This window comes from Camellia sinensis, chromosome 5 (assembly GCF_055761805.1).
Source record: "Camellia sinensis isolate YWXY chromosome 5, ASM5576180v1, whole genome shotgun sequence".
Lineage (NCBI taxonomy): Eukaryota > Viridiplantae > Streptophyta > Magnoliopsida > Ericales > Theaceae > Camellia > Camellia sinensis.
The window spans coordinates 165,176,973-165,195,281 of NC_138965.1; the positions used below are offsets into that span (position 1 = coordinate 165,176,973).

Genomic DNA, 18,309 nt, shown 5'->3' on the forward strand with positions numbered 1-18,309 from the left:
TGCAGAAACTCTACTCTAATACAAAGGTCAAAACAATTAGTACAAAATATGCATTGAAAATAGCAAATATTCCTGATTTAAATATGGACTGTGAAGCCATCATGGACAAGTAAGAAAAAACTGATAACCTAGAAAAGGATAATAAAATTGATCCATTTAATAAATTTCTAGCAATAAGGCCATCTACTCTGGTGAGTTTTGGGAGCCTGAAATTTGGTACAGTAGTTAAGATTTATCTAACAATTCACGACAACCTTTCCCCCCCCCCCCTTCTTAATCTTATTTTATTTATTCTTTCTTTCTTTCAGTTTGAATAGTTTTGAATTTGGTTGTTGTTTAGGGATGATTTGCAAATCCCTTCTTTGCCATACTTCCCAGCCTATGGCTATGCCTATGTGCAAGGACATGGACAAGGATCGCCCCCAATGGTGCAAGAGTGTTTTCAAAGTGTTATCAGTCAGCTTTTTCAGCATGTAAGGGACTATTTTTTTGGTCTTTTGTTCAACTCTGTTGTTGGTTTGTTTGTTTTCTCTTCTAGTATTTAACACTTCCTTGCCTTGGTGTTTTAATTGGACTCGCAAGAGGATAATACATCGTGGTGGAGCTGTGGATGATGATATGGCAAACATTATAGTTACTCAGCTTATCTATCTTGATGCCGTTGATCCCAACAAGGTCTCTTCTAATGATAGTAGCCATTGGAACTATGACTTATTATGCAAATATTTTTTCAAATTCTTCATCATTCTAATTACATGCTTTGTCTATAAGTAGGAATCCAACCTAATTTTTGTTTGTAAAAAAAAAATATACACATTATTTTAATTACACTAGTACTACTCATGCATTGCCAAAATGTTCAAAATTGGGACTGTCTACTAATTATTGTATCACTTAAAAGCTGCAAGCAACCAATTCAGAGGAATTTAGAAAATGAACCTTTTTTTCTCTTGACAATTTCTTTTAAAATAGTTCTATTTTTATTATTTCTAGTAAAAATGCATTAAATTTTCAAGTCACGTGTATATGTTTTTGCAGGTTTTTTTGAGGGAGTAGTTGATATGATCGAGCGGGTGATGTTTGGGAGCCAAATTGAGATTATGTTGCTCTCTTTTCATTTTTTTTTTTTTTTTTTTTAAGGACTTGAATCTTTTAGTACAATATATTTTAAGGATGGTTAATGGATATTTGTTTTGCATGTATGAAAGTTTATATTTTGTTTGCACACTTATATGTGAATAGGTTAATATTTCTATTATAAATTTAAATTAATTTGTTAATTCTGTTATTTTTCATTAAAAAAAAAAAAAATTTGTTAGGTGCTTGCAATTGATTGTTTTGTTGTAGCAAACGTATATTTGATTTTATTATAAAAATAATGATTTGCGAAGGTAAAAAAATAATGGCTAAAAGTGTTTTTTATTTTTTTGTGACAGTAAAATAGTTGTCACAAAAAGTAGGTTAGGCAGTCGCAAATTATTTGCAACTGCTATTTTGCAGTCACAAAAAGTATTTGCCATCCCCATATTAGCATCCCCCATTTGCGGTCGCAAAAGTTCTTTTGCGACTATATTTTCATTTTTTGCAACGGCTTGTGATGGTCGCAAAAAGCACATATTTTAGTAGTGTCAGCTGGAGAATATTGGTGAGCAAATATTAAAGAGATGCGGTGGCGTTCCACTCGCAATTGTACAAGCAGCAGGATTGTTGTTATTAAGAAAGAGATCATAAAATGCATGGAAGGGGATACTCGAGAATGCTCAGAAATCTTTGGATTGAGTTACAAAGACTTGCCTACAAATTTGAAACCATGCTTTCTATACTTGGACTTTTTCTGGAGGGCCATGAAATTTCTGCATTCAAATTAGTTAATTTATGGGTAGTCGAGGAATTTATACGAGGTAGTGGAGTGAGAGAGGTTGCGGATGTAGGGGATGATTATCTAAATCACTTGATTGCAAGGAACCTGATTCAAGTTGTTCAAAGGAGGTTTGATGGAAAGGCTAGGAGTTGTCTCATTCATGATATTTTGCACAATCTTTACATTCGAGAGGCCAAGGATTAATTTCTTTAACACTCAAAATGATGTAATCACCTTTAATCTTGGAACAAGATAGGTAGAGTCACTACTCAAGGTAGTAATTTCAATGACTACATTTCTTAGAATTATCCAACTCCAAAGCTTCGTGCTATGCTATGTTTTAGTAGAGAGATCTGGAAAGCCCAACAATGAAAACATCTAAGAATTTTCTAGGAGACTTATCTTCTAAGGGCTCTTCCAAATGAAGTTGGCAATTTGAAGAACTTACATTACCTTGGATTGGGATTCACAAATTATACGAAGTTTGAGGTTATCGAAATTCCTTACACCATAAGCAATCTGAAAGGTTTGCTAACCTTCGATGTTCGAGAATGCAATCCTGGTGTCATCCTTCCTAATGTTATTTGGACTATGAAGAAACTAAGACATATCCTCTTACCTAGATTCTGCAAGAAGGTTCCCTCATTCTGTGGGATCAACTTGGATAGATTTTATTCAACTGAAATTCATTTACCAAATCTCCAAACCCTATATTGGTTGACGGAAGAAATGGTGTGTGATTTCAGTTTTTTGCACAAACACTCCAATTTGAGAAAATTGGGAGTCAATGATTCATCCGAGTGTATCATTGAGGTATTATCAAATCCAACACTTGTACTAACCAACCTTGAAAAGTTGTTGTCGAATATCAGAGGTGAGATATTAAGAACATAGAATTTGTTTCGATACAAGAATCTTCTTAGCTTGAAGCTGGAGCGCATTTGGTGGATAACTGAGTTGCCCCAACATGATAAACTTCCCCCAAACCTTACCAAGCTTAACCTTCTGGAGAATTATTTACAAAAAGACCCAATGGAGACTCTAAAGAAAGTCCCTAAATTAAAGATCCTAAAATTATACTCCCATTCATATGTAGGGAGCAAAATGGTTTGCCCCAGAGCACCTGGTTGTAACTTTCCTCAACTTGAAGTATTGAAAATTGATTGTCTGCCATTTGTAAAAGAGTTAATAGTTGAGGAAGGATGAATGCCACGACTCAAGGAACTTGGCATCTTTTGTTGTAATCCAATAACAACGGTTCCAAATAGAATAAAAAACATAATGAAGATAGATAACTTGGGAAAAAGTATGATATTTATCTTGTTTCATCCATATAGTTCTTAACTATCATACAACTTTACATGGGTAAACTTTACTGTACCCATGTAGTTTGGAGCCATGTGCGGTTTACTCCTAACATTTGGAAATGACCACATAACTTTCTTGTAGTTTGTAGACTAAAGTGCACTGTTAAGTCCGTTAACGATTTAATGAAAAATATTAAAATACCCCTGTATTTTGTCATTTGTTTGGAAGGCAAAGTGCACTTTAATCCACAGTGCTTTATTCCATGTGTGAATTACCCTATTGAGCTTTGAAAATGAGCATATAACTCCCTTATGTTTGCCACGTGTTTCACATTTGCTATTAAATTTAACAAAATGTTTAACAGTACACTTCAGTTCACAAATCACGTGAGGGTCATTTCTAAACGCCAGGGGGTAAACTACACATGACCCAAACCAAAGGGAGTAAAGTGAAGTTTGTCCATTTTATATTTGTGGCTGTTTGCTCCATTTCATATCTGTAAGTTTATTTTAATATTCCTTCTTTGTTTCATCTATATATTTATTATAGGTTAAGGGAAAGGAGTTTCCACCCCCATGACTTTATTTTGGAAGGTTTGGTCAACATCTATTTCTCAACTTTTCCAGTTATATTATTTAGAAAGAACTATAAGGGTTGTACTTGGATCATGGATTTGGGTAGAGATTTGGAAAGGAAAAGGGGAAAAAAGTAGGTAAAATGTAACTATATTTCAAGTAATTATTGGGCATTTTAAGAGCACAGTCACGTGGTATTCTATGGTATTATGATTGGTGAAAAAGATAACGTATTATGATTTTGTGTACAGTGATTAAGAAACATAAGGGGTATGGTGAATGATAATTGGTGAAGGAACATGGGCACGTGGTACTCCAAGAGTACCTAATAATTTTCCGTATATTTCATTCACATTTCAACCACATTTTTATTTCTCTTTCAAATCTCTGTCGAAATCCACAGCCTAAATATTACAGACATTTTCCTTTCAAAAAAAATTTGATGAGAAATTATTAGGTAATTCTAAAGGAATAGAATTTTGGGGAAAATGTATTTTATCTACAAAAACTAAGTAAGATCACTTCAGTTCATAACCAAACATCACAAAGTTTCATAATCAAAACCAATTTAGTTCATAATAAAAAACACCACAAAACCTTATAACCAAGATGCTTCAGCTCATAACCAACCACCATGAAGTCACAAAACCAAATCCACAATAAATTTGATTACCACAAAGCCTTATAACTAAACATCACATAATTCATAACCAAGATCACAAAAACTTTATAACTATGACATATAAAACACACCTTTCGACCGACATGTACCATTTGGATTATTAATTATTATTATTATTTTATTTCTTTCAACAATTGATGTTGCTAGTTTTGATTGGATTTGTATTGTCTCATAAGTGGAATGGATTCGTCTTGCCTCATAGGTGGAATGACTAAGCATATACGTTGAAGACACAGGCTCTTGATTGTTATCTTGAAATTGTTTACTCAATAAAGTTGTTCTGCTCTTATTGTTTGTGTGGTGTTTCATTAAAAGATTGATTTGTTCTAATATGGAATTGTCTCTACTTTTGTAATTTGATGTTTTTGGTTGTTGTGTATTTCTATTTAGATGTGTGTTGTTTGAACTTGCTGGTATTCAATGCATGAGTTCTGCGGTTTTTATTGATGTTGAAACCAATGAAATGTCATATTAACTTTTTCCCCGATCATTATATTCCTATTTGAACATACAAAGTGATGGTTTTTTTGTTTGTTTGCTTCTTTTTTTTTTTTTTTTTTTTTTGGAGCTCGTATCAGATTACAAGTCAAAGGTCATTTGGAATTTCTTTTCATTTGCTTATAAATTTTGTGGTATCCACATTGAGCTCATTATAAATTTCAATTGACTAATATAGTAAATACCAAAAATAAATAAAATTATTAGCTAGTATCCACATTGAGTAGGCTCTTCAATCACCAAATCATGAATATTATTGTCATTTACACATTCATCAAGTTGTTCAATAACCAAATACTAAACCTGAACCCTCTACTTGTTTCTTGGTACTGAAAAACTTATCAAGTAGATTGAGATAGAATAAAATTTTCTACTTTGTGCGGCTTCTTTCATATCTGGAACTACACTTGTTAACAAGCATGATTATATAATCAAAAATCCACACAAACTCACAATCCACTGATATGTGCATATAATAATATATTTAGAAAAACATTTCATAATCCTCTCAATACCTATATACAAACATGTATAATGTGTATATTAAGGGAACAGATAGACATAAATTATACACAAACAAATATGTATACATACAAACGTCGTTCACAAAATTACCAGTTGAATCCACCTTGATTTCATTCTATCCCCCAACAATCAAAGCTACTACTCTCTAATCACAACACCAAGTAGTCTACAACCACGTTTTTTAATAGCATTACAAGTTACTATGCTTTTTTTCCCCAAAATACAGCATTGATGGATAAATAGAAAGGTAGAATAGCAATGAAATCCAATAAAATTTTAGACACAATTAAAGAAGAATTAAGCTAGTAGTTGAATAGCTCCAAATTTTAAAATCTAGAACAGATCAATGCTCGAACCCAATAATAAAAAACCTAATTATTCAAGCGTCCCCAAAAACTTGGAAAGAGAGAGAGGACTCAGTCGCCGTTAAGAAAGAGGCGCCGCCGTTTGTTGTCGCCGGTGGCGGCGCTGCTGCTGTGCTGCCGTAGGCCGGTTGTTTCATTGTTGACTGGATTTGGTTGGAACTTAGGAATAGTAAAGTTGTCTTGTTTCCTTTTGTCGATTTCAGTCACAATGGACTGATAATTTCTATTATTATTATTATTATTATTATTTATTTATTTATTTTTATTTTTTTTTCAATTTGGTCTAACAAGAATTGTTTTGGGCTTTATTTTAATTTCTAATAGTATATGGCCCGGTTTGTTTTGATTAGGGTTGGGCATAAAATTATCCGACTCGCACAACCGCCCTACCTGACTCTACTTGCACACATATGGAAGGTTTTTCAAATACAATAGGGTAAGGTGCGGTTTAAAATATTTCAATTTTTCGGGTTACGGATGGGTTCCGGGTTTGACCCGTACCCGCCACAACTGCCCACACTTTTCCTTTTTTTTGAGGGGGGGGGGAAAAAACTGGACCGTTCATTTGAAACATTCTGAGGTTCCTTAGATGTACTTACCCTGTCATTGTGGAGGTAAATTTTTTCTTAACATTCTACAAATTCAAAGAATCCTTTATATGAGGTATTTCCTGTTGTTTCTCTTTCCTTGTTCATCTTTAATTTGTCGAAATTGAAATTAGTGAATTAGTGTCAATCTCCAATTTGTGGGACTGTCTAATGGTTTTCCCATGGTGGTTACAGAAAAGATTTTTTTCACTAAATAAATCAGTGAGAATACTATTTGAAGGAAGTTCATATTTATTTATTTATTTTTTAAATGATATTCATTTTTCTTTACTAAAATGAATCCCAGAGGGCCAAGTACACAATTAATGTTGGATCATGTTGAATGATTTTAAATGATTTGTTTGTGTTAGAAATTGATTTTGTTGTGCTTTTAATTTTATAAGTTTTAATTCATTAATTATTAATACTGGAGCATTTTAAAAAATTAAAACAAAATGACCCAAATAAATATTTACAAAATGGAAAAAAAACTCAAGAATAAAATTTTAAAGGAAACAATCCAAACTGCAAACCATCCGCAACCGTCCGTACATCTGCAAACCTTATCTGCACAAATCGCAAACCGCACTGCGGACGGTTGTGGTTTGACTTTTCCCTAAACCGCATACATGCGGGCGGGTCAAAACAGAACCACAAACCGCACAAAATTGATCCGCGAACACCCCTAGTTTTGATAGATAAATGATGGAATTGAATTAGTAGTGAGGTGATGTAGAAGAGCTTCTCTTTCTAGAATGAGAGCCTTCCTACCCTAGGTTTCCTCTGGGTATTTCCTCTGGGTCTTTCCCAAACTTTTGGGCTTTGGCCTTAGCATCTTCTTCTCCTTAAGAGGTGGGTCCTCTTGGCCTCCCTCTGTCTTCTCCCTTACACTCATTCTTTTTCGCACATTTGTCCTCTGAGCTTGCGATGGCAAACGAACTTGTGGGCTTGAATGAGATAGACTCTCTAGAGTTGGTGGAAGGCTCTGATGAGAGTATTGATAACTCCAATCTATGCTTGATTGGAAAGATTTTGACCTCTAAACCTTTCAATACGCAAGCGGTTAACCATATTCTTTCAGGGGCCTGGAAAACGCAAGCTACAGTTAACATTTCTGCTTGGCCTGATAATGGCTTCCTCTTCAGCTTTGGGAATCTGGAAGACCGAGCTCTGATTATGAAGCAAACTCCTTAGTCGATTATGGGTAATCTGTTGGTACTCCAACCTCTGGCAGTCGGCAAAACAATTTCAGAAATGGACTTCTCCTTCTGCCCCTTTTAGGTCCAGGTTCATGGCTTACCCATAGAGAGAATGACTAGAAAGAATGGGCAAATTATCGCAGGGAAGATTGGCAAGTTAATCGGAGTGGAAGCTCCATCAGACAAGCTTCTATTGGCAAGAAGTTTTCTACAGCTTAAAATGGAGATTAATATAGCGGCTCCCCTCCCTAAGGGGTTCATGTTGAAACGACAAACTACCCACTTGCCAGAGAATAAAGACACATGGGTGGAGTTTAAATATGAGCGACTGTCAAATTTCTGCTATGATTGTGGACGAATTGGCCATGAGAAATCCTCTTGTAAATTTTTCTCGCAAGAGGAAGGTCGGGCTTCTGGTTATGGTCTTGGGCTTCGAACTGGGGTAACAAAGAATCTGGGTTTATCAGTGGCTTTCTATCAAGAACAGATTGATAAAATGGAAGATCGGCTTCGACCTTTTCTCCGACGGCCACAATCTCCGATTCAGAAGAATAAGGATATCGTACATGGGAATCAGGTTACGAATCAACCTCATACAACCATAATAGGGGCACCACGGCCACCACTACCACAATGACTAGAATCAGAGCCAGCCGTCATGGTGACCACTCAACACGTGGCACTCATAATAGGGAAACAACAAATTTGGTTAGTACTCCCTCCCCCTCCCCAGAGCAATGAGATTTCGTTATCCCCAAATATTCTCGTTATGCATATTCCCCTCATACCTCCTTTTGGTAGTCATTATTCCTAGCCCCAGTACAACAAGTATAAGCAACCCATATGGGCATAGCCTGCCCGCAAGCCCAACCCATTCTGGGCTACCATATCATGTGATCGAACCATTGGATAGCCCAACTTCACAAGACCATTCTCGCTCGCTTCTGTCTTCACAGAATGAGCTCCAAACCCAGAGTGGCCCAAATAGCTCTTTTGAGCCCGCTAGTGAGATGTTAACTTTAGCCATTTCAGAGGCTCCTGAGATACTCTTATCTTCTATCTTTACTGGACTCTCCCTCAAACGAAAGGCTCTAAATGAGCCCCTCAAACTATCACCCCAACCCAAGCTCCTCAAACTTGAGCACCAGCCCAGGACTAACCTGGCCATAGACTTAACACCATCTGTTGGACATAGTCAAGGTATACGCTGGTAAGAAGGGGAGCAAAGGAAGACCATCAAAGAAAAAGAAAAACACCACTCCTGATGTCCTACATTTAACCTTGGTGGACATTGAAGTTCAAGATGAGATTCTGAAGTCCTTGGCTGAATCAAACTTCTATTCACAAGTTCCAAATGCCTACCCTTTGGTATCCCAGCTAGATGACTTTGAAAGGGTGGTGGTAGCTGACCCTCAATAGCCACAGCCGTCATGTATATAATCAACTGGAACTGTCAGGGGATTGGGCGACCCCTAATGGTCCAGATCTTACGAGGGTTATGTACAAAGAACCGAAGATCAGTTCCTGAGAGAATATGAAGGAGTTTGCACTTCCAAAATAGTTATTATGTGGATCCTGTTGGTTTAGCAGGTGGTTTGGCTCTGTGGTGGACTCAAGAGGTCGATATTGATGTAAGGCAACAAAATAGTAATTTATTGAGGTGTCTAATTTCCAGATCGGGTGCGGATTGGTTGACTACCTTCATTTATGAACCCTCAAGGTACCATCAAAGAGCTCGATTCTAGGATCAAATCAATCTATTGCCCAAGATAACAGCCAACCGTGGTTATGTACTGGTGATTTCAACAAAATAGGTTCAGTATGGGAGAATGAATGGGGGAGTGCTCCTAGCCCTGGAAGAATTGAAAATTTTCAAAGAGTAATGTCCGACTGTGCTTTCTTGGATTTGGAATTCAATGGTCATGCTTTTACCTGGACAAATAACCAGCTGGGCCAAGCATGTGTTTGAGAACGGCTTGATCGGGCAATTGCTAATGTGGAATAGAGGGAACTGTTTTCTTATGCACAAGTCTTTCATGAAGTTTTCTTGGGTTCCGACCATTGTCCACTGGTTCTCAACACTTGTCTTCTCCAACAGCGTGTGCCTAGGCTTTTTAAATTTGAATCCATGTGGACAGCTTCCCCTCTTTCTCAAAAATTTATAGCAACGCACTAGGAGGGCACTCATAGAGGTGCTCTCATGTTTTCTTTGTGCCAGAGACTTAAATCCTATAAAAAGGACCTGAAGGAGTGGAGTTCAAGAGAGTTTGGAAACAACAAGTTGAAGCTCAACACTTTACAAGCCCAACTGGCAGACCTTCAAGCACAGCCATCATCGGAGGAGTCTTTTCAGAATCAGAGAGCGATTCAAGATGAGATTACTGAAACTTTATTGAGGGAGGAAATGTATCTTCAACAACGCTCAAGGGTACGCTGGTTACAGGCTGGAGATCAAAATTCTTCTTTCTTTCATGCCTCAGTCACACAACGGAGGCAAAGGAATCAATTAGTTCTGCTCTTGGATGAGAATGGGCAATGGCTGACCTCAAACGCCGAGATAAACACCCACCTCTTGGATTTTTTCTCCAACCTTTTTACAAGTGAGCAATCTAGGGACATGAAGGCTTCTCTCTCTGGCATGGACCCAGTTGTTACCATTGAAATGAATTTGAGTCTGAGTTACGGATGCGAAAATTAAAGTAGCTGTCTTTCAACCGGGCTCTTTAAAGGATCCTGGGCCGGATGGGTTTTTGGGTGTGTTTTATCACAAATATTGGGTTGTTGTTGGGGCGAAAGTGTGTGAAGCAGTGCAAAGCTTTTTCAAGACTGGGCACATTCTCAAGGAGTGGAATCAAACAAATTTGGTGCTTATTCCAAAAGTCCCAAACCCTGAGAAATTGTCTCAGTACCGTCCAATTAATCTAAAGATCATCTCGAAAATTCTCGCCAATCGGCTTAAACCCATTCTACAACAAATTATCTCGCCTTACCAGTCTGCCTTTGTTCCTGGTAGAATGATACAAAACAATATTATTGTAGCTCACAAGGCATTTCATCATTTGAAGCTACAAAAAAGAGGTGAGGTGCATGAGATGGCGATAAAGCTCAATTTAACAAAGCTTACGACCGGGTGCAGTGGGATTTCTTGAAAACAGTTATGGAGAAGTTGGGGTTTGATAGCACATGGGTTGGTTAGATCATGGAAGTTGTGTCTACGGTCTTCTTTGCTATTTTTGCGAATGGTTTGAAAAGGGCTGCATTCATCCCATCCCAGGGTCTACGACAATGAGACCCCATTTCACCGTATCTTTTTGTTTTGATCATTGAGGCCCTATCCCTTTCCCTCTCCAAGAGACGGCATGCATTGCAACTTTCTGGGATTAAGCTTAAACGGGGGTGTCCCACTCTCACCCACCTTTTCTTTGCAGATGACACGCTTTTCTTCGCCAAAGCGAATCAGAAGGATTGTTTGGCTCTCAAATCCATTCTTGATGAATATAGCACTGCCTTGGGCCAACTTATCAACTTTGACAAATCTGGAATTGTGTTCTCTGCAAACTCATTGGCATTTGTTAGAAACGAAGTGTGCTCTTTATTAGGGATACGACTTGTCAGTGGAGGCTTACAGTATTTGGGTCTACCATCCTCTTAGGGAAGATCAAAATCTGTTGCATTGGGCTTTCTTATGGAACGAGCTGTGAGTAAGATGCAAGGCTGGAAACAACATCTATTATCACAAGCTGGTAAGGAGATTCTTGTCAAGTCTGTTATGCAAGCCATCCCTGCTTATGCCATGGCTTACTTTGCCTTCCCAAAGAAGTTCTGTGAGCGATTAAACTCTTACATTAATAACTTTTAGTGGGGTGGTGACCCCATGGATAGAGGATTGCACTAGACAAGTTGGGACACCTTGACTTTGGCTAAATCCAAAGGAGGGATGGGCTTCCGCAACTTCAAATCTTTCAACCAAGCCTTGCTTGCAAAACAAGCTTGGCGACTTCTAAAGAACCCTCACTCTCTTTGTGCCCAAGTTTTGAAAGGAGTTTATCATCCCCATTCCGATTTTCAAGATACGTCTAGGAAATGAAGGTCTTCCTAGGCCTGGGCCAGCCTTCTTAAAGGTCACGAACTTCTTGACAAGGGGTTGCGTTGGCAAGTTAGGAATGACAAGTCAATACATTTTTTGGATGACAAGTGGGTGCCCCAATCTCACAGCTTCAGAGTTGAAACTCCAAAGCCAGTTGGATGTCACATTCAGTTTGTGAAAGATCTGATTAACCCACACCGAAAAGAATGGGATCACCTCGCTTTTCGCAACCTGCTGCGAACAGATGACATGTATGCCATTGAAACAATACCTATTTCTTCAGAAGACCTAGACAATTCCCTTGTTTGGCACTACACTAAATCTGGGATGTATGAAGTTTGGAGTGGTTATCAAATTGCGGTTGGGGAACCACAGCCACAATTCACAAGGATTTTTGGAAAATTATCTGGGGGCTGCCTATTCCACCCAAGATTCGTAACTTTTGGTGAAGGGTGTACTGCAATAAGCTTGCCACTAAAGAAAACCTGTTCCATCGATGATGTGCCTCATCCCGGTGTTGTTCTATTGCGGTGCTAACTTCGAATCTGTTGAATACCTTCTTTTTCATTGTGCTTAGACTCGAGCGGTTTGGTTTGGGTGTGATCTGGGCCTTCTCACAGGACAGGGCTTTATCTCTTCAGCGAGGACTTAGACCCAATCCATCATTGAACCCAGCTTGAATCATAGGGATAGGAAAGCCATGAATAGTAAGGCAGCCACAGTGGGATGGTTTATCTGGAAAAGGCGCAATGAGTGGGTGTTCAACCAAACCCCAGTGAATCCTCTGCACGTTATCAGTCAAGCTTCTTCTCTATGGAGAGATCTCAGTTGGGTGCCCCCCTAGGATGATGCCTCTTTTCACATCTCCCCCAGGATTGTTGGCTCTATTTGGACTCCGCCCCCTCAAGGCATGCTGAAAGTCATGTTGGGATCTGGGATCCCGCCCAAGACCTTATAGAAATTATTCCATGCAGAAAAACACACCCACACTCAAGGAGACACAATATTTAACGTGGTTCGGCCTCAATGCCTACGTCCACGGGAGAGTAGCCGGTTATCACTATAACAATGGAGATATTACAGAAAGATTACAATAGAGGAGGAGCTCACACTCTCCTCACTCACCCACTCACCCATCTCCCTCGCTCACACCGAGGGAGACGGTCTCTCCGCCTCACATATCTCACTCTCTGTGGCTTGCTCTACTCACTCTGTTCTCCTCTCACCCATCTTCATTTATACACTTCAGAATGGTGGATGGAGGGGCTGGCCAGCACATGGCCAGCTTGTGCCAACTCCTTCTTCACATGGCTAAAGGTTGGCTTCCTAACATGGCCAGCTCATGTAGCACATGGAGGATCACCCCTCACATGGGGTGATGATATTCCACAAATCACCCCCTCAACCCACGTGAGGTGATCCACAATACACATTGCTGCTAATCTTGTCACGCCCAAATTCAACATAGTTTGCATCTCCTCACTGAGATGCTGCATCCCTTGAAAGCTAGAGGTAATACACCAAAGATACAAGAGGAGGGGGGAATCCTACATCCTCAACTCAACTCACACCACTCTCTGATTTGGAGAGAATCGCTGCTCCTATCTCCCACAGATCTCTTCCACGCTTCCTGTCTCGGATGTCTTCAGCATAGTCTGCATCTCCTCACTGAGATGCTTGCACCCCCTGAAGCTAGAGGTAATACACCAGAGATATAAGAGGAGGAGGGAATCCTACATCCTCAACTCAACTCACACCACTCTCTGATTTGGAGAGAGCCTCTGCTCCTATCTCCCACAGATCTCTTCCACGCTTCTGTCTCGGATGTCTATTCCTGCTATGCTTGAACTTACGCAACCAAGATATCCGACACCCCCTGATTGGATGTCCTGCCCCCCTGTTGGGATGCCCTTGACTGTCATGCATTACCGTGCAACTCCTTGCATGATGAACACGGGAGCAACTAGAAAACTTCAGAATTTGACACATCAGCATCCTTAATTTTCCTTGCTCGGAGCTTATTTCTGAACTTTCAGCCTTTGCCCTTTGCACTTCTGAACAACCTCCTGGCGTTTCTACATACGCTTGTTGTCTGTGCTGCAATCTCTGATGTTTGGTTCTGTCTCACTTGTACGTCCGTACTGATGTTTGACAGTTAGCCCTTCTGCCAAGACGACTTCCACCGGTCTGTACAAGTTACCACTATGCAACTCCGTGCATAGTGCTCGCACCCCCTTATTGGAGTGCATTGCAAAATGTCTCTAACACGGGAGCAAAAGAAACTCTCTTCTTCACTGGCATAGTCTCTACAGACTTGGTTTCTTTGCTCTGAACTTTTTTCAAGATTGGCTTCACTGGCTCAGATTTGTGCACCTTTGAACTGCTTCCTTGCGTTCCCGTGCACCGTTTTCGCCATTCCTGATGGAAGCCTTGCTCAATCATACGCTTTGGTTGCGTATGTTCTCTCTTTGTACCCTTCGACTGGCATTTGACAACACTCATCTTTGTCAAAACTTCTCCTTCCAGTCTGTACAGTTTGTTGCACAATTTGCCTTGCAACATTTCTCTATCACCTCTTCATCGTCAGAGGAATTCACTGCAACTGCTGTAGTTGAGGGACCTCCGTATCCCTTAGCCTTCTCTTTGGCTTGTCTGGACTGTGAACTTTCAACAACCTGTTGCTACATACTTTTCTCGCGCCTCTGTACGATACTCTACCGTACCCTTGCACTGCTGCACGTCTGCATTTGTGCTTCTGCGCTTAGTATGCTCCTCTGCAACTGTTGTTCTACACGTCCACGTACCACCAGTACTTACTCGTATACAGTAGCTCCAACAGCCACAACATTTCCCTGAGCCTGAACTGGTTGCCAAATCATCTATCCGTCGATGAATGGTCTTCTCTTTTGATTGAACCAGATCCTCCAACGAACTCCGGAGATAATCATCTTTGCAATCCTCTGATCACCCCTGACCAATCCTGATCTCCTTTGATTTGCCATTTGATCAAGCCTGATCTCCTCTGGTCTTCAATGATCTATCTCAATCTGTATCTGGCTGTCCAATCTGGTCAGAATCTGCTCATTCTAACCTCTTCAGTGAATCCGCAGCATTCCATAATATCCGGCAACCTTCCTTCGAGTATTGAAGATGGCAAACACCCATGTTTTGACAATCTTTCCAAACCATTCAGAATTTCACTATTCTGACCTCGCGGTTGCGTCCGGAGTAGTCCGTTTAGCTAGGACTAACCTTCGCTGCATTTTCGGGGACCTCACTGAAAAACTATCCCCGAAAGCTGGGCCACACCACAATTTTCTGAAAATTCTGGGCCAAATTGCAATTTTCAGAAGTTCAGGAAATATTCCGTGTACCAACAGAATATTCCGTATACTGTCCCTGACGCCGTCTGCCACTTTAATCTGCCTTCTTTTTACAGAAACTCCGTCTCTAAAATCTGACCGTACGGATGTGTCCGGAATACTCCAAATAGTTGGAAACCACTATTGGATCACCAAAAACGGACTCCAAATGGCTTCGATCTAGCCAAAACATTTTGTACGCCTCAGATCTGCGGCTGTACCTTCGCCGCAAAGCACTGGATCCTTCCTCCTGCGGCTACACCATTGCCGCGTCACACTGGATCTCTCCTCTGGATGCTGACGTGGCAGCTGACTGTGCTGCCACATGGCGACCACTTGCTGACGTGGCGATGACAGACTGTCACGTGGCGCTGACGTGGACTGCCACGTGTCACTGACCTGTCTGCCACGTGGCAGTACAGCTGGCATGCTTATGCTGACGTGTCTGATGACGCGGCTGCTGACGGGGCGCCCGTGGCCTGCGCGTGCCTTACACGCGCCTTTCCCCACTTACCTTCTTCCTTCAGCCGCGCGTGGGGCGCGTGCGTGAGACTGGGCCGACGCACCGACTGCTTCACGGCGCGTGGGGGCGCGTGTCGCGACTGGGATTCACGCGCTAACTTTCAGAGGCGCGTGAGGGCGCGTCCGGTCTCCGTTGGGTGTCTGCTTTATATTTCTGGACTCCTCTCGTCGAACCCTTGCTCTTGGTATGCTCAAAATTGGATTTCGAGCAATACGATTTCTAGGCAGTTTCAAACATCGCACTGTTTTTGTTTCGAAACGCCGTCGACGAGGCTCTGATACCACTTGTTGGGATCTGGGATCTCGCCCAAGACCTTATAGAAATTATTCCATGCAGAAAAACACACCCACACTCAAGGAGACACAATATTTAACGTGGTTCGGCCTCAATGCCTACGTCCACGGGAGAGTAGCCGGTTATCACTATAACAATGGAGATATTACAGAAAGATTACAATAGAGGAGGAGCTCACACTCTCCTCACTCACCCACTCACCCGTCTCCCTCGCTCACGTCGAGGGAGACGGTCTCTCCGCCTCACATATCTCACTCTCTGTGGCTTGCTCTACTCACTCTGTTCTCCTCTCATCCATCTTCATTTATACACTTCAGAATGGTGGATGGAGGGGCTGGCCAGCACATGGCCAGCTTGTGCCAACTCCTTCTTCACATGGCTAAAGGTTGGCTTCCTAACATGGCCAGCTCATGTAGCACATGGAGGATCACCCCTCACATGGGGTGATGATATTCCACAAGTCAATTGTAATACCAGTCTCTCTCCTGATGGACAAAAGTCCTCTATTGTAGTAATTCTCAGAGATTGGACTTGTAAACTGGTTGATGGGATTGTAACCTCTGTTAGGTCGTCCTATGTTTTACAAGGCGAGGCGAGGGCAGTAAAGTTAGCATACTCACTCCTTCAGACTCTTGGTCTGTCTCATGTCCAAGTGGAAAGTGGTAACAAATCTGTAATCGAGTTAAGTGCCTCAGAACTAGTTCCTTCTAGAGAAAGCAGAGCGTGTTTCCATGACATTAGAGCTATGGGCAGTCGATTATCTCTTGCCTTTTCTTGGGTTCCCAGGACATCAAATCGTGTGGCCCATTAGCTGGCCAATGCTCACCTCAATGACCATCTCTTCTTAGACTGGGATAAGAACCTTCATTCTGTTGTTAAGGCCCTTTTGGCCTCTGATTTTTCTCTGTAGCCTAAGGGCCTTTTCCAGTTCAAAAAAAATAATAAATAAATAAATAAATAAATAAAAGAATTAGTAGTGAGGTGGGGTCTATAAATATTATTTGATTTAGATTGAGTTTTTGATAATTTAGTTTTTTGTATGTTTTATTTTTAGCGAATTTTTTTAATATTTTAAGTAATTTTTTTACTCTTTTACTCTTTAAATTCACTAAATATAAAAAATATTAAAATTCAATATATTTTTATATTCTTGTGTATTTATTAATTTGTTTGTAAATTTTCACAAATATTTTACTTGTTAATGTATCTAGATTAGGTAGATTTAAAAGTAAAAAAAAAAAATACTTAAAATATTGGGAGATGCACCAATAAATCCCAAATTCTAATCTTTTCAAAAATTCACTAAAAATAAAATAAAATAACACATAAAATAAAAAAATTCAATTTTCAAAAAAAAAAAAAAATAGTCTAAACCAATCAAGTCATTATGAAATAAAATAAGGAAGGAACTAGCAATTTCCCGAGGATTTGGCTTTGTTAATCCAATCATATGAGATTGTAGGTAAAAAGACTTTATTGCTCCCTATTTTACAAAAGTAAAAAAGTCACATTTTATATAATGAGATTTTTTACATAATTTTATATATTTTATTTACGTTAGAAGTTGTTTGGGATGATCTCAATAGGCATATTTTTTTTATTTTTTATGAAAAAATAAGCAAAAAAAGTAAAGAGGTGATGTGACTAAATAAGTGCACTTGTTTAGTTTATACCAAATAATCTTTTAACTAATAACTAGCACACTAATATACAAAATAAATACATGTTATCTTACATTTCCAACTTAATACAATCATACTAATAATTCTCTCACTAATAATAATCTCATCTAACTTAGTTCAAAAACAAACGAAGCCTAAGAGACTAAGAAATGCAAAGCCCCTATTTTGATTTTAAATTTTGGGACACAAGGCAAAGCTTTTGTTATCTCTAACAACAGGTGTTAGGTCCCTTAGTCTTGTCAATCCCGTGAACAAACATGTTTTATCGAGTTGTAATTTTCCTAAGTTTGTTGTCTTGCTCGCTCGAGCGAAGGAGTTCTCACTCGAGTGAAAATGTTATGCTAGAAGCTACTTCTATATGCCAAAAGCCAAAAACCTGAGAAGGAAGATTGTACGCTCGAGCGCAAGTTGCGTGGCTCGAGCGAAGCCACTTAAGGAAAACACACGTATTTGGTTCCTCGCTCAAGCGAGAGAGTCTTCACTCAAGCGAGCTTCACTGCCCCTATTTTCTATAAGTACTTGTTAAGTCCGAATCTAGGGTTACGTTTTTGAGATCTTCTTTAAGGTGTTTAGGGTTTTCTTTTGGGGTTGTTTCCTAGTTTTTCTTGATGTCTTGATTGAGTATTAAACTCATGTTTTGATAAGCACACATCAAGGAGGTTGATTGTTCATATTCAAAAGTGTTATTCTTCGGTGGAATCCGGAGATTCAAGCGTGGAGTGTCGAAGGAGTTTGATACTGTGCGTGGTCGTTGATTCAAC

General features: G+C 39.8%; 1 protein-coding gene across 1 annotated transcript; it reads left to right on the top strand.

Annotated features, from left to right (window-relative positions):
- Positions 1-7,712: 7,712 nt before the first annotated feature.
- LOC145791848 (uncharacterized) lies at positions 7,713-12,224 on the top strand. Its single transcript, XM_082872295.1, has 7 exons — positions 7,713-8,177; positions 8,801-8,968; positions 9,819-10,247; positions 10,330-10,678; positions 11,029-11,171; positions 11,253-11,362; positions 11,816-12,224. Exons 1-7 carry the CDS (start codon positions 7,713-7,715, stop codon positions 12,222-12,224), a joined length of 2,073 nt encoding a protein of 690 aa, XP_082728421.1.
- Positions 12,225-18,309: the final 6,085 nt, after the last annotated feature.